The following is a 12,848-nucleotide window of genomic DNA, read 5'->3' as shown; positions in this document are numbered from 1 at the left end:
ACCACCATAATGAGTGTCGCTGAATTTGCTTACAAGGAAAAACCAGAAACTTTGGTTTTATTCGACGTTGATGGTACTTTGACCCCAGCCAGATTAACTGTTTCTGATGAAGTTAGAAGCACTTTGTCAAAATTGAGAAACAAGTGCTGTATCGGTTTTGTCGGTGGTTCTGACTTGAGCAAACAGTTAGAACAACTAGGTCCAAATGTTTTGGATGAGTTTGACTACTCCTTTTCTGAAAATGGTTTGACCGCCTACAGATTGGGTAAGGAATTGGCTTCTCAATCCTTTATCAATTGGCTTGGTGAAGAAAAATACAATAAGCTGGCCGTTTTCATTTTGAGATACTTATCTGAAATTGATTTACCAAAGAGAAGAGGTACTTTCTTAGAATTTAGAAATGGTATGATCAACGTTTCCCCAATTGGTAGAAACGCTTCCACTGAAGAAAGAAATGAATTTGAAAAGTATGATAAAGAACACCAAGTCAGAGCTAAATTCGTTGAGGCTCTAAAGAAGGAATTTCCAGACTACGGTTTGACTTTCTCCATTGGTGGTCAAATTTCTTTCGACGTATTCCCCGCTGGTTGGGATAAGACCTACTGTTTGCAACACGTTGAAAAAGATGGTTTCAAGGAAATTCATTTCTTTGGTGACAAGACAATGGTCGGTGGTAACGATTATGAAATTTTTGCTGATGAAAGAACTATTGGACATTCAGTACAATCTCCTGATGACACCGTCAGAATTCTAACAGAACTCTTCAGCTTATAGTGTCTTTTCCAGGATGCTGTATGTTTATGGTTTTTATTGTTAGTTGCTTATTATATAAATAAATATACTCTTACTATGTTATTGAATGTGTACTTTTACTGAACTGCGTTTTACAAAATAAAGGTGCAATCTTCTGAGATAGGGGCTACTATGTTAATAATCTCATGTATGCTAGTACAAGCGCAAACGTACCTGTACAAACACCTATCAGCCATTGCATAACCTGGGTCTTTACAGAATCAATCTGCATCTTCATGTTAGTCACTTCTTGCTCAATTTTGGTATCAATCTCTTTTATTTGCAAATCATGGTGACTACTTTCTTCTCTAATTCTGCCTTTCTCTAAGGACAAATCTAATTTAAAACCTGCATTGGTTTTAGTTATTTCTTCCCTTAGTTTGTTTCTTAATTTCTCTAAATCGTTTTTCACACTTTCATATTCGTTTTGTATATTATGAAATTCGCTTCTATCAGCACTCAAGAGCTGATCTCTCAATTTCGCAAAATCAACACGTTGCTGGTAGCTAAGTTGCGTTAATTTCTCTCTCTTTGCCAGATCCTGAGAAACATGACTCACCCCGCCTCTAATAGCATCTGTCATTATCTCTACTATTGTCGTTGCCTGATCCTTTTGAAATTTACCTTTTTCTATTAATAAATCTTTGAAATGATTTGTATTGGGAATATGAACAGTTTCGAAATCACCACCTAGTAAAAAGGAAGTTCTGTGGAAGTAGCGTCTTGTAGGTAATCCAACAATACGCTTTAGCATTTTTATTGCCGATTTTACTTCGCTTTGCTTACCGTGTTTACTTGTAATGGTATCTTGCAGATCTATTAGTTCTACATCCTATTTTTTTTCTCTACTTCCTTTTCTTCGTATACTATCCATAGCAAGCTATAATGCAAGAAATTGCATCTCTTATGAAAAACTGCAAACAAAAAGCTTACTGTAGTACAAGAAAGACAATGAATAGATTAGATTCTATATAAAGTGGTACACATGACTATATTGTAATATGTCTACTTTTTTGAATTTTGTCTTTTTAACTCGTGAAAAATTTGTTTCTTATGTGTCAGTAGATCATAGAATATCTTGAAACCAATTTCATTATCATCTGTTATCTTTGATTGGATAATACAATTGGCAAATTCTTGTGAAATAGATACTGTAAACTCATCAGCTACTTCATTGCCGTTTTGGCCCATTTTTAAAATTTTAATCAGTCTGTAAAAATGTGTGGTAATAGCGTCTAGTGTCGCTATATGTGGTTTGCTTAGAGAAGACAAAGTTGTATAAAGGCCTCTTATTCTCTTAGTATCCAAGCTTTCTTCACTTTCGTCATCCTGTTGATTCCCTGAGAGTGAAATGGAATTGTCTAATGGGGCTTCAGCTAAAGGTGGATAATCGAGATAAAGTACCCGAAGAATATCCGATACGTCATTAGGGATCAGTGGATCCGGTAATTCTAATAGGTAAATTTTAACAACACTGGCAATTGTACTTGGTTCCAATTTGGAATTAGAGAGTATATCAAACACTTCTCCTTCGTTGTAAAATTGTTGTTTGTTCAAAAGATTTCGAAGTTGATGTGTTGAACTTAGTTTCACTGAATCAGTCCAAATCGATATCCTTACTTTATCACTAGGTAAATCAGGATACGTCCTATCCATATAAGAAAATATCGACGAAATGATCAACGGAACAATTTTCTTGTCTAGTCTACAGCGAGTCTCTAAATCAACGCCAAAGTTTTGAAATGAGCCAGGATTGTAGTAATTATTATAAACAATGGCTTGAGGTTTGAAACTACCCGTCTTGTACTTGACTAAAAGTTGCAAAAGATCCGCACTGGGATCGATTTCGTTTTCTAGCTTAAGCATTTTATCTACACACAATTTTAATGAAGAAATCTTATTACCTAAAGTGGAACAAAAATCTAACGTTGCTTTCTTGATTGCATTCAATCTATCAGACTCACATTTTTCCATAAACGACAAGTGATCAATCAATAACTCCTCAATAGAGCATCTCAAAGCATCCATCTTGAAACATTCCTGGTAGTATTTCTTGTCTGACGTAGTAAGCGCGTTCATCATTCTAAAAAGCGTCTTTTCACTATCGGAGATATGGGGAGCCTGAATTTTTGTAGCTACTTGGCCATTATCGATCTTCGACTGAGTCATTTCCCTAGCGGATGAGCCGTCCCAGTTATTAAACCGAGATACTAAAGATTCACCAACAACAGAGTCTTCCGAACCAGGCATTGGCACAATGGCAAACATGTAGGCGGTATTCTTCCATTGATATTGGAATTTTTTGGAGTTCACAAAGGTATTACCAACACCATTACAATATTTTAAAAATCCCAAATCCAACAAATCTTGGCCAAACGTTTCAGCTTGGTCGGTATCCTTTAATGACATGTGGTCAAGCAGAAACTTTGTTATCTCGCCACCATTATTGGTGTTGCTCAGAGAATAACTGATAAGAGGTAGTTTGTAGTCCGTTTTGGGCAGTTTGGTCAATAGTAGTTGAAGAGTTTCTTTCATGGTTTTGTAATCAAAATCCATTCCTGCTATTCTTTTGAAAAATTGATGATCCTTTTCCCTAGCCACATCTTCTTCGTATTTGTTTTGTATTTTCAATGATTCCATAGCGTTAGCTAGCTCATCCTCGTTGAAATGAGTTCTTTTAAATTCTTCCAACTGCCTACATTTATTAAAATACTCCTTTTCCAGCTTACTGACATATTTCTTAGACTTCCTGAAATTGTTCACATTGGCTAGCAAAGTCTTCTCGGAATACTGGATCCTTTCTCTATGTTCAACGCACCACTTACTGAATGGTTGTAGCACCAAACTTTCTATGTTCGACGCTATTGTCAAGTGATGCGTCCCTTCTTGAGATATCTCCTGTAAGATTCCTCTCAAGGCCCTTGAGACGGTTACACCTTCATGCTCGTCTTCTTGCACCACCTTTAAGTTGTCCATACCTGCTTCTATGCCAAAGAGCTGCCTTCCGTGACTGACTTCAAATTGCATTCTTGATGCAAATACTTGAATGAACAAGTCGCATTGTTCACAACCATGGTACAACCTATCAAAAAGCACCTCTAGACCAGAGACGAGGTCTTCAGACCAAAAATAGTCACAGAATGATAGCATGCTCACTTGTCGGTATGCTCTAAGAGTACAATATTACTTAAATGCTACTGCTGTTTCATAATATTCCAAATTCCATCTATTAATGTCATTATTACTTCATGTCACTAAATACGATCATCGAATGTCTATGTTCTTGGGAATGTTTTTGATCTTTTAATAGAAAGACCTTATTAAGTATTAAAGAATCAGGACTACATCGGTAGAGTCTTGCAGAGAGCTAGCGTCTGGCAACCTAATTTTAGTGATGATGTTAAAGACTATGAATAGTACAGTACTGCTGACTTTTTTTATCGTTTTTGCGGCGTGGACAGGATTGTTAGAAGCCCATCCTTTGGGTGACACTTCAGATGCATCCAAGTTGAGCTCAGACCATTCATTACCAGATATAATTAACTCACGTAAAGTGCCTAGTAACTGGCAAACTGGTGAACAAGCCAGTCTGGAAGAAGGCAGAATTGTATTGACCTCAAAACCAAATTCTAAGGGTTCCCTTTGGTCGAAGCAAGGTTTTGATTTGAAAGATTCTTTTACCATGGAGTGGACTTTTAGAAGTGTTGGTTATTCTGGTAAGACTGATGGTGGTATATCATTTTGGTTTGTTCAAGATTCCAATGTACCACGTAATAAGCAATTGTACAATGGACCAATCAACTATGATGGCTTAGAGCTATTGGTGGATAACAACGGTCCATTAGGCCCGACTCTTCGTGGTCAACTAAATGATGGTCAGAAACCTGTGGATAAGGCTAAACTTTATGAGCAAAGTTTTGCCTCCTGTTTAATGGGTTATCAGGATTCCTCTGTTCCTTCCACGATTAGAGTAACTTATGATATGGAAGACAACAACTTACTAAAAGTTCAGGTGGACAACAGAGTCTGCTTCCAAACTAGAAAGGTCCGTTTTCCTACTGGTTCTTACCGTATTGGTGTTACTGCTCAAAATGGAGCAATCAGTAATAACGCAGAATCTTTTGAAATATTCAAAATGCAATTGTTCAATGGTGTGATTGAGGATTCTTTGATTCCTAATGTTAACGCAATGGGTCAGCCAAAGATGATTACCAAATATATTGACCAGAAAACTGGGAAAGAAAAGTTGATTGAAAAAACAGCATTTGACGCTGACAAAGACAAAATATCAAATAACGAACTGTATAGAAAATTGGACAGAGTTGAAGGAAAAATTCTTGCAAATGACATCAATTCTTTAGAGACAAAGTTGAATGATGTCATTAAGGTCCAGGAGGAATTGCTAACGTTTATGACTACGTTGACAAAGCATTTTTCCACTAAGCAACCCGCTAATGGTGAAAAAGGAATGTCAACTGATGATGTGATCGCAGAAGATAAAGAAGAATTTAAGGACCTTCTATCGCTCAATGAAAAATTGGAGAAAATGCTGGTAGAACAAGAAAAGTATAGGGAAGCTGCCAAGCGTCATGGACAAGATGGCCCCCAGGTTGATGAAATTGCTAGAAAATTGATGATTTGGTTGCTCCCATTAATTTTTATCATGTTAATTATGGCATACTATACCTTTAAAATCAGGCAAGAGATCATTAAGACCAAACTATTATGATCTTTTGAGTTTTTTCTCTCACTAAAATCAATTGTGCACATGCATTCCCTAAATATGTATATATGTAAGAATACATATATGTATAAAATAACGAACAATAGTTTATATTACTACCTATTAAGAGCGGGCTGCTGCTTGAAGTGCCCTTTATATATACCTTACTTTCCTATTTTATCCATAGATACTCCGTTAATTAAGTTGGAAAAAGTGCCCTGTTTTGTCGTCATTGCATCCGTCATCATCATTGAATTAGGGTTTTTATTTTTCACATCAGCGTCTGGCTTAACGGTCGTTTCGTTTCCAGGGGTGTTTTGTGGCAAATTGCTCAAACGAGGATAAATGTATGGAGGCTTGAAGTCCTTAATATTGCAGTTCCCCAAGAAATTTGCGTTTGGTATCCTTTTCGTTGTTATTGTTTCGTCAGTATTTGTTACTTCATTAAAATTAGTGGTGACACTTGTCTGTGCCAACACATCTTTCAAATATTTGTTTTCGAATTCGTCTAATTGGGAGCGTTTTAAACCGATAGGAATGCCTGCCTTATATTGCCAATATTTTTTCCATTTCTTTGTCCTTACTTTTCTGACATTTTGTAAGCCAGTATTAACAAAAACGGCATCGTGTAAATGTTCCAATTCTTTGATTTCGTTTGGTGTCAGCTGTTTCAACCTTCCTAACAATGCATTTTTTTCATACAAAGGCAATCCTCTATAATATTGCTTCTTTCCAGAATGTTCCGCGGATTTCAAAGGTAGGGATTCGAACTTCCAGCCGTTTATGTTCAAAGACGTGTTATTCTTAATTAGACCCCTGTTCATGGGCTTTATCATTTCGTTTTCCTCAGATTTTTTATTTTTTGATGATGTAACGTTAATATCAAGAATACTACTTAACATTCGTTTGATGGGCTTATTACTAGGATTGACAGAAGGAATATTATTAGGCAATGAAGTTAGTGAGGAACCGTCAGACGCCTGGCTTTCATACTGGGCTAGTAATTCTTCGTGCTTCCCGATCGGTATATCCATTGCTTTCATTTGCAGAGCTTGTTGAAATGAGTTTTTACTATGATAACGTGGTACTCTGAACTGTGCACTTAGTTCCAATGTTCCACTTATACTTTGTCCAGGAACAATGGCTGAAATGTGTTCACCTTTAGCAAAGTTTTCAATATACGCTTCTCTGATCTCTGCTGATGGTTGTTCTGTGACTATTGGATATGGTGATTCAAATTTCAAGTCGGAAATTGCACCTGTACCTGTATCAGTATGGTTGGTATTGGTTGCCTTGTTATTTTGGAAAGAAGGGCGTAAAAGTGATATTTTTGAGATTAGTTTTGTTGTTAACTTGAAAACTCTCTGATGAGATGAGAAATTTTGTTTTTTAGCTAACGATTCCCAATAATCATCAACGATGCGTTGACCCCCAACAATAACAGAAGCACCAAATTCAACAAACGCGGATCTGGCAGTTATGTACCTAAAAGGCCCATTGGACCCTTCAGGAAGAACACCGTTTTTGACCAAAAAAATCGTTTGCTCCTCTGAAGTTTCCATTATTAGAAATTGATCATGTCGGCCAATAAACTCGTTCTCGTCAGGCATCGTCTCATCCTGGTATAGTACTTTGATAACATCTTGCAAAAGCACCAGAAGGACATCACCATGAGCCATAAACATGAATGTATTGAATAAAAACTGCCTACCACCAAATAATTTACCTTTCAAACTTGTCTTTTTCTCCCCATATGCATCCATTTGTACCATCTTATAGGAAGTATCCGTAACATCCCTGGTCTTGGAATCATCTATATATCTTGTTACTTCTAGTTTTCGGTAAGGAAATTTATCCAAGGGAGCTTGTACTAGTTCATCTTGACCCAAAATTTGTAGGATTTGTTTAAGTATAACCCGTTCATGTTCTCTGATAAGTATTTTAGGTACTATGAATACAACCCCAATATCGCCTTGCTTCAGAGAAGAACTGCTTCTTTCATCACGTGTAGTTTCTCCATCACCTTCGTAAACCATATCAGACGTCCTTTATGCCCTCTGCTTTGATTTCATTTCCTGCTTCACTTATTTATCTTGTTTATTTTTTTCACGTTTCCTATCCTTACTCATTGGAAAAAACCCAGAAAGGGAAAAGTGATGGTTCAATAAAGATGTGTGGAGCTGAATTGCACGTACCTTTAGTAATCAGGATCCCTTTTAAAACGTTTAAGCCTTCCATATCGTATTTCGATCAATCGTAATCAAATGCCATAATATACTCAGGATCTCTAAAGATAAGGCGTATCTCCAGCTACTGAATTTACATGTTTCGATGCATGCTTTGATTGGTGCAATTGCCGCTTGTCCTTCCTACGTGGTAGTATCCTTGTGTGAATTGATCTTCTCAAATTACCATAGGTCCAATACGGGAAACGAGAAGGGCCTTTTATGTTAAGAATATAGGTATCATGTATGAGAATTTCAAGGATTTCAAAGTTCAGGCAAACTATCCAAGATTTTTTTTATGCAACGTCCTCATCCATTCAATGAAGGAGTGTGGATACCAAATGTACAGGAAAAACTACTTACTATTATATATCCTACTATCAAATTGTTCTCTCAAATGCTTTTTTATGACCTGTCCGACTATAAGTTTCAAAAGCGACATCTTACGATGAATTTTTTTTAAGATGCTGCACTTCTTAAAATTACCAACGAAACTGGCTGTATTTAGAAAAAATTCGTTTAACCATTTCATCAAAATTAGCCATATTTGGTCTCCAGGTTTATGATTTTAAGGTAGATAAGTGAAACAAAAAAACAACGTTAGTTTACTGTATTCCATATTCAACAAAGAAGAGAGGTACTATTGAAGATTTTACACATAAAAGTGCACTCTGCGTAAAAGATAAGTTTATTGAAAAGACGGAGCTATCACTTTTTGTATTAGTACTCAATACTATGAGAAGACGTGGAGACACTTTGTAATGTCATCCCTATCCAATTCATCTGATTCGTTGTCTGATTTATCAAGATCAAATTGCTCGACCAATCCAATGGTTTCGAGGAATACAAAGGAGCACACAGGATTGTATGACCATAGACAGCATTCAGATCTGTCACCATTTCACCACGAATCAGTTTCATTGAAGAAAGACGATATATCTAAACACGCCTTACCCAAATCTGTTCCTTCTAACGAAGAGAACTATAGAATGAAGAACGGTGGCTTTGTAGGGAAACCTGAAATATCGACTACGAGCTGCATAGAATCTGAGAATCTAGGCGAAACAATTGTACATCACGGACTGCGGGCTTCTGCCAACTTCTACTCCAAGCCATCTAGGTTAGCATATTCCATGCCGTCCCAAAGGCAGCTTCTTAAAAAGAACAGTGCTTTTTTCTCACGAAAGAAGGCAGGCATAAAGAGAGGCTATGGTATGGCACTATCTACTGTTCCCTCAATTGATAAGTCCAAGTCAAACGTATCTTCCTCAGCAAGTACTTTTGCATTGACTCCTGAAGCTTCAGGAGTCAATGCAATCTTTGATGTGTCGCTTGATTTGAAGGCTGGTATGCACTCTAAGCAGACGAACCACAAGAAAAGAGCGCACTCCACAACATCTATACATTCATCAATAAATTCCACGACTCTGCTGACAAAAGCCATATCACAAAAGTCGGATGTAGGAAACGATACACAGGAAATGAAACCGGCACGTATGAACACCAGAACTTCTTTTCACAGTGATGTATCCCAAGCATCCAGGGATTCGCAGGAAACGGAGGAAGATGTTTGTTTTCCAATGTCTCCACCTTTACATACAAGAGTTAATGGTATTGATTTTGATGAACTGGAAGAATATGCCCAGTTTTTTAATGCAGAAAAGAGTCAGTTCTTGGCAGACCTTCAAAAGCCAGACGAACAGGGGTTCAGTCATTTGTATCAAAATGCTGGATATAGTAGCTCTGGTTCCACCACAGGAAGCTTAGCAGTCCTCCAATACACACCTAGAATACCTCGTTATCTTGAAAATAGCAACTGTGTTAATAAAACTAACGAATCTGGGAATAATGGAGAAGAGCGTGTAGATGGTAAACCTGGCCTACACCCTGGGGTATCATTTGGGGAAAATAGGGTTAAAGGAGAAGATGATGCCAACATTTTGATTCATAATCTGGCATATTCCACTAACCACGACACAGATTTTCAGATTCCAAATAGATTTTCTTTTTTCCGCTCAGAATCTGATGAAACCGTGCATGCCAGTGATATTCCTTCTTTAGTATCTGAGGGTCAGACCTTTTGTGAATTGTTCAAAGGGGGTGAGGCAACATGGTGGTTAGACTGTAGTTGTCCAACCGATGACGAAATGCGTTGTATAGCAAAAACGTTTGGAATCCATCCATTGACGGCGGAAGACATAAGAATGCAAGAAACTCGTGAAAAGGTGGAACTTTTCAAGTCATATTACTTTGTGTGTTTTCATACATTTGAAAATGATAGAGAATCCGAGGATTTCTTGGAGCCCATTAATGTTTACATCGTGGTGTGCCGGTCAGGTGTTTTGACCTTTCATTTTGGTCCGATATCCCATTGTGCTAATGTGAGAAGACGTGTAAGGCAATTGCGTGATTATGTCAATGTCAATTCAGATTGGTTATGTTATGCTTTAATTGATGATATCACAGATAGTTTCGCTCCGGTTATTCAATCCATTGAATATGAAGCAGATTCGATTGAAGATTCCGTATTCATGGCCCGTGACATGGACTTTGCAGCCATGCTACAAAAAATTGGTGAAAGTAGACGCAAAACAATGACGTTAATGAGACTCCTAAGTGGTAAGGCCGATGTTATCAAAATGTTCGCCAAAAGATGCCAAGATGAAACTAAAGGTATTGGGCCAGCGCTAACATCACAAATCAACATTGCGAATTTACAATCAGTACAGGAAAACGTTAATCACGGTAGTAATGATTATAATAGTCGTGTAAGCTTGCCGAACAACTACTTGCCTACAACATCACAACCGAGAGGAGATATTGCTTTGTACTTGGGCGATATTCAAGATCATTTATTGACAATGTATCAAAATCTGTTGGCGTACGAAAAAATTTTCTCTCGATCCCTTACGAACTACTTGGCTCAATTGCAAGTTGAGTCATTTAATTCGAATAACAAAGTTACGGAAATGTTGGGTAAGGTAACTATGATAGGTACGATGTTAGTTCCGTTGAATGTAATCACTGGTCTGTTCGGTATGAATGTTACAGTTCCAGGAAAAAACGGTAATATTGCGTGGTGGTATGGGATATTAGGTGTTCTGATTTTATTGGCCATTCTAAGTTGGTTTTTGTCCAGCTATTGGATTAAAAGAATAGACCCCCCAGCGACACTCAATGAAGCTGCAGGAAGCGGAGCTAAATCCGTTATCTCTAGTTTTTTACCAAAAAGAAACAAGAAGTTCAATGATCGTTCCAAAGCAATAAATGTAAGAGTCGGTTCTTCAAGCAAATCTATTGCAAGTCTACCCAGTAAATATAGCCGCTATAATTGAGCAACGTGGTCTGTCCAAGATTGGAATCTGCAGTTCGTAAGCACCATATCACCAGCTTTCAATCTTTATACATTGATATTAACCTATATATATACTTTTTATATATAAAAGCACCTACTAACCGTCGCAACCAATTCTGTTTCTTGAAAACAAAAAATAAAAAAAAAGAAAAAGGCCAGTGCCCACCTTGCCTAGTCACAATACCACATGTTATTGATCTGCACTTACGGAATAGATCTCACAAGAGCAGACAAAGATAATAAGTTGCCCACTCTAGTATAGTCCACATAAGAACTTTTTTGATATATTATCGAAACCCAAACATTATTACACATGCTGGTATAGAGTAACTATTATCCCTGGGGTTATTTCCGAAATCTCGTACTTTTGCCAGTCATGCCATCAACGATAAAATCGTAGCTGCTGCTGCGGTCGGGTTGTGAAAGTTAAATTAAAAAAAACTTTAAAGGATAAACTATCTGCAATCAACCAACAACAGTAAAACTTTCTCCTTTGAACTTGAAAAAGTGTTATTTGTTGATTTTTCCATTTTCATTACAGTAGCTAACGTAGAGAAGATGGAAATGAGGGAATATAGAGCAAGATTTTTTTTTATTATGCACTACCAAGAGCAGAAAACGTCAAGTCTACTAATGTTTTAGTGGCTTCCTGGATGGCCTTATAAGGTCAATACAGCCACTTTCCTCTCATCCTTACGTTTCTTGTTTCTAAAGTTTTGTGTGCTGGGGTTTACAAAGAGTACTCGGGAAAGAATAAATGTGAGGCACAAACCAACAATCAATTGACCAGGTACAACTTTTGAGTAAATCATTGTAGCTTCAAGCAACAACTAAAATGCATTACAACACGTTCCTTCCTGTATTCTCGTGAGACTACAATTACCTTAAAAAAGAAACGACTTCCCTTTCCTCAAGCACACTTGATATCTCATCTGACCAGTAAAGAGATCAGTAACGTTTGGCACTAAGAAGTATCCACGAGAATTATTAAGAGGGGCAACTATGTCAAAAATATCAAGCTTTATTGACACCTTGTTTTCTTTCTCCACACTTTTCTAAGCCTTTTCTTTTTTCTCGGCGCTCTGCCCTAGTACCGGTAAACCTTACTTGGCATTTAGAATCGGATTATTATCTTTTCTCTATAACGGCACTGAAAACCCTGCAGGAAAAAGTTCTAGAACGTTTCGTATGAATTTTTAAGCTACCGCGTAATTTGTCTTCCTTCTTTTTTAGTATCTTCCTCCGTGGACAAAACCAAAAATAAAGTTTATTGAAGATATTGTATGACTGTAATAGGAAAAGGCATCGACTCAATTTGGCAAGAGAGAAAAAAAAGAAGTATAGTGGCTGAAATTTTCATATTAGAGCATAGAACTTATACTCTGCTTCCTTTTAGAAAAGTTAAAATTGTACCGTAGGTAGACAGCGGCTGCATTAGTACTGGGATCTCGTATACTTGGAAGCGCGTTGGAGCTTTGTAATGTACATGAGTTACTTTTATTTCTTGTCTTTGGCTTGCCTGGGATAAACAGTGCCCATCAAATCATGGAAGGTTTTGTGCTAAAAGCTTAATCACATAGTTATCGAGATTTTTACCGGTAAGAACTCTTGTAGCAACTGATACACACTGAAGTTCTTCAATATGATTGGAACGCAGGAATGATTCACAGTTGCTAACAACTGAAATACTCCTATGAAAATTTTTTGGTACATAAAAGCAGCTTACTTTTCTGATAATTCTGGAAGTAAACCC

The 12,848-nt window shown here is 37.2% G+C and overlaps 6 protein-coding genes across 6 annotated transcripts; 3 read left to right on the top strand and 3 right to left on the bottom strand.

The window, feature by feature from the left end:
- Window positions 1-9: 9 nt before the first annotated feature.
- On the top strand, window positions 10-774 carry SEC53 (phosphomannomutase SEC53; the record flags this gene model as incomplete). The annotated part of the gene is made up of 1 exon (XM_056222061.1): window positions 10-774. The coding sequence occupies one exon, from the start codon at window positions 10-12 to the stop codon at window positions 772-774; it is 765 nt and encodes a 254-aa protein (XP_056081790.1).
- A 148-nt stretch (window positions 775-922) lies between these two features.
- Window positions 923-1,546, bottom strand: FMP32 (Fmp32p; the record flags this gene model as incomplete). Its single annotated transcript, XM_056222060.1, has 1 exon — window positions 923-1,546. One exon carries the CDS (start codon window positions 1,544-1,546, stop codon window positions 923-925), a length of 624 nt encoding a protein of 207 aa, XP_056081789.1.
- A 251-nt stretch (window positions 1,547-1,797) lies between these two features.
- Window positions 1,798-3,942, bottom strand: RGD2 (GTPase-activating protein RGD2; the record flags this gene model as incomplete). Its single annotated transcript, XM_056222059.1, has 1 exon — window positions 1,798-3,942. One exon carries the CDS (start codon window positions 3,940-3,942, stop codon window positions 1,798-1,800), a length of 2,145 nt encoding a protein of 714 aa, XP_056081788.1.
- A 247-nt stretch (window positions 3,943-4,189) lies between these two features.
- On the top strand, window positions 4,190-5,521 carry EMP47 (Emp47p; the record flags this gene model as incomplete). The annotated part of the gene is made up of 1 exon (XM_056222058.1): window positions 4,190-5,521. The coding sequence occupies one exon, from the start codon at window positions 4,190-4,192 to the stop codon at window positions 5,519-5,521; it is 1,332 nt and encodes a 443-aa protein (XP_056081787.1).
- Window positions 5,522-5,679: 158 nt separating this feature from the next.
- SWP82 (Swp82p) lies at window positions 5,680-7,551 on the bottom strand (the record flags this gene model as incomplete). The annotated part of the gene is made up of 1 exon (XM_056222057.1): window positions 5,680-7,551. The coding sequence occupies one exon, from the start codon at window positions 7,549-7,551 to the stop codon at window positions 5,680-5,682; it is 1,872 nt and encodes a 623-aa protein (XP_056081786.1).
- A 950-nt stretch (window positions 7,552-8,501) lies between these two features.
- Window positions 8,502-11,075, top strand: ALR2 (putative Mg(2+) transporter ALR2; the record flags this gene model as incomplete). The annotated part of the gene is made up of 1 exon (XM_056222056.1): window positions 8,502-11,075. The coding sequence occupies one exon, from the start codon at window positions 8,502-8,504 to the stop codon at window positions 11,073-11,075; it is 2,574 nt and encodes an 857-aa protein (XP_056081785.1).
- Between the last annotated feature and the right edge of the window lie 1,773 nt (window positions 11,076-12,848).

The sequence above is a fragment of the Saccharomyces mikatae genome (assembly GCF_947241705.1).
Source record: "Saccharomyces mikatae IFO 1815 strain IFO1815 genome assembly, chromosome: 6".
Taxonomy (NCBI): domain Eukaryota; kingdom Fungi; phylum Ascomycota; class Saccharomycetes; order Saccharomycetales; family Saccharomycetaceae; genus Saccharomyces; species Saccharomyces mikatae.
Note: the sequence above shows the minus strand (reverse complement) of the source record. Positions and strands in the feature narration are given on the sequence as shown.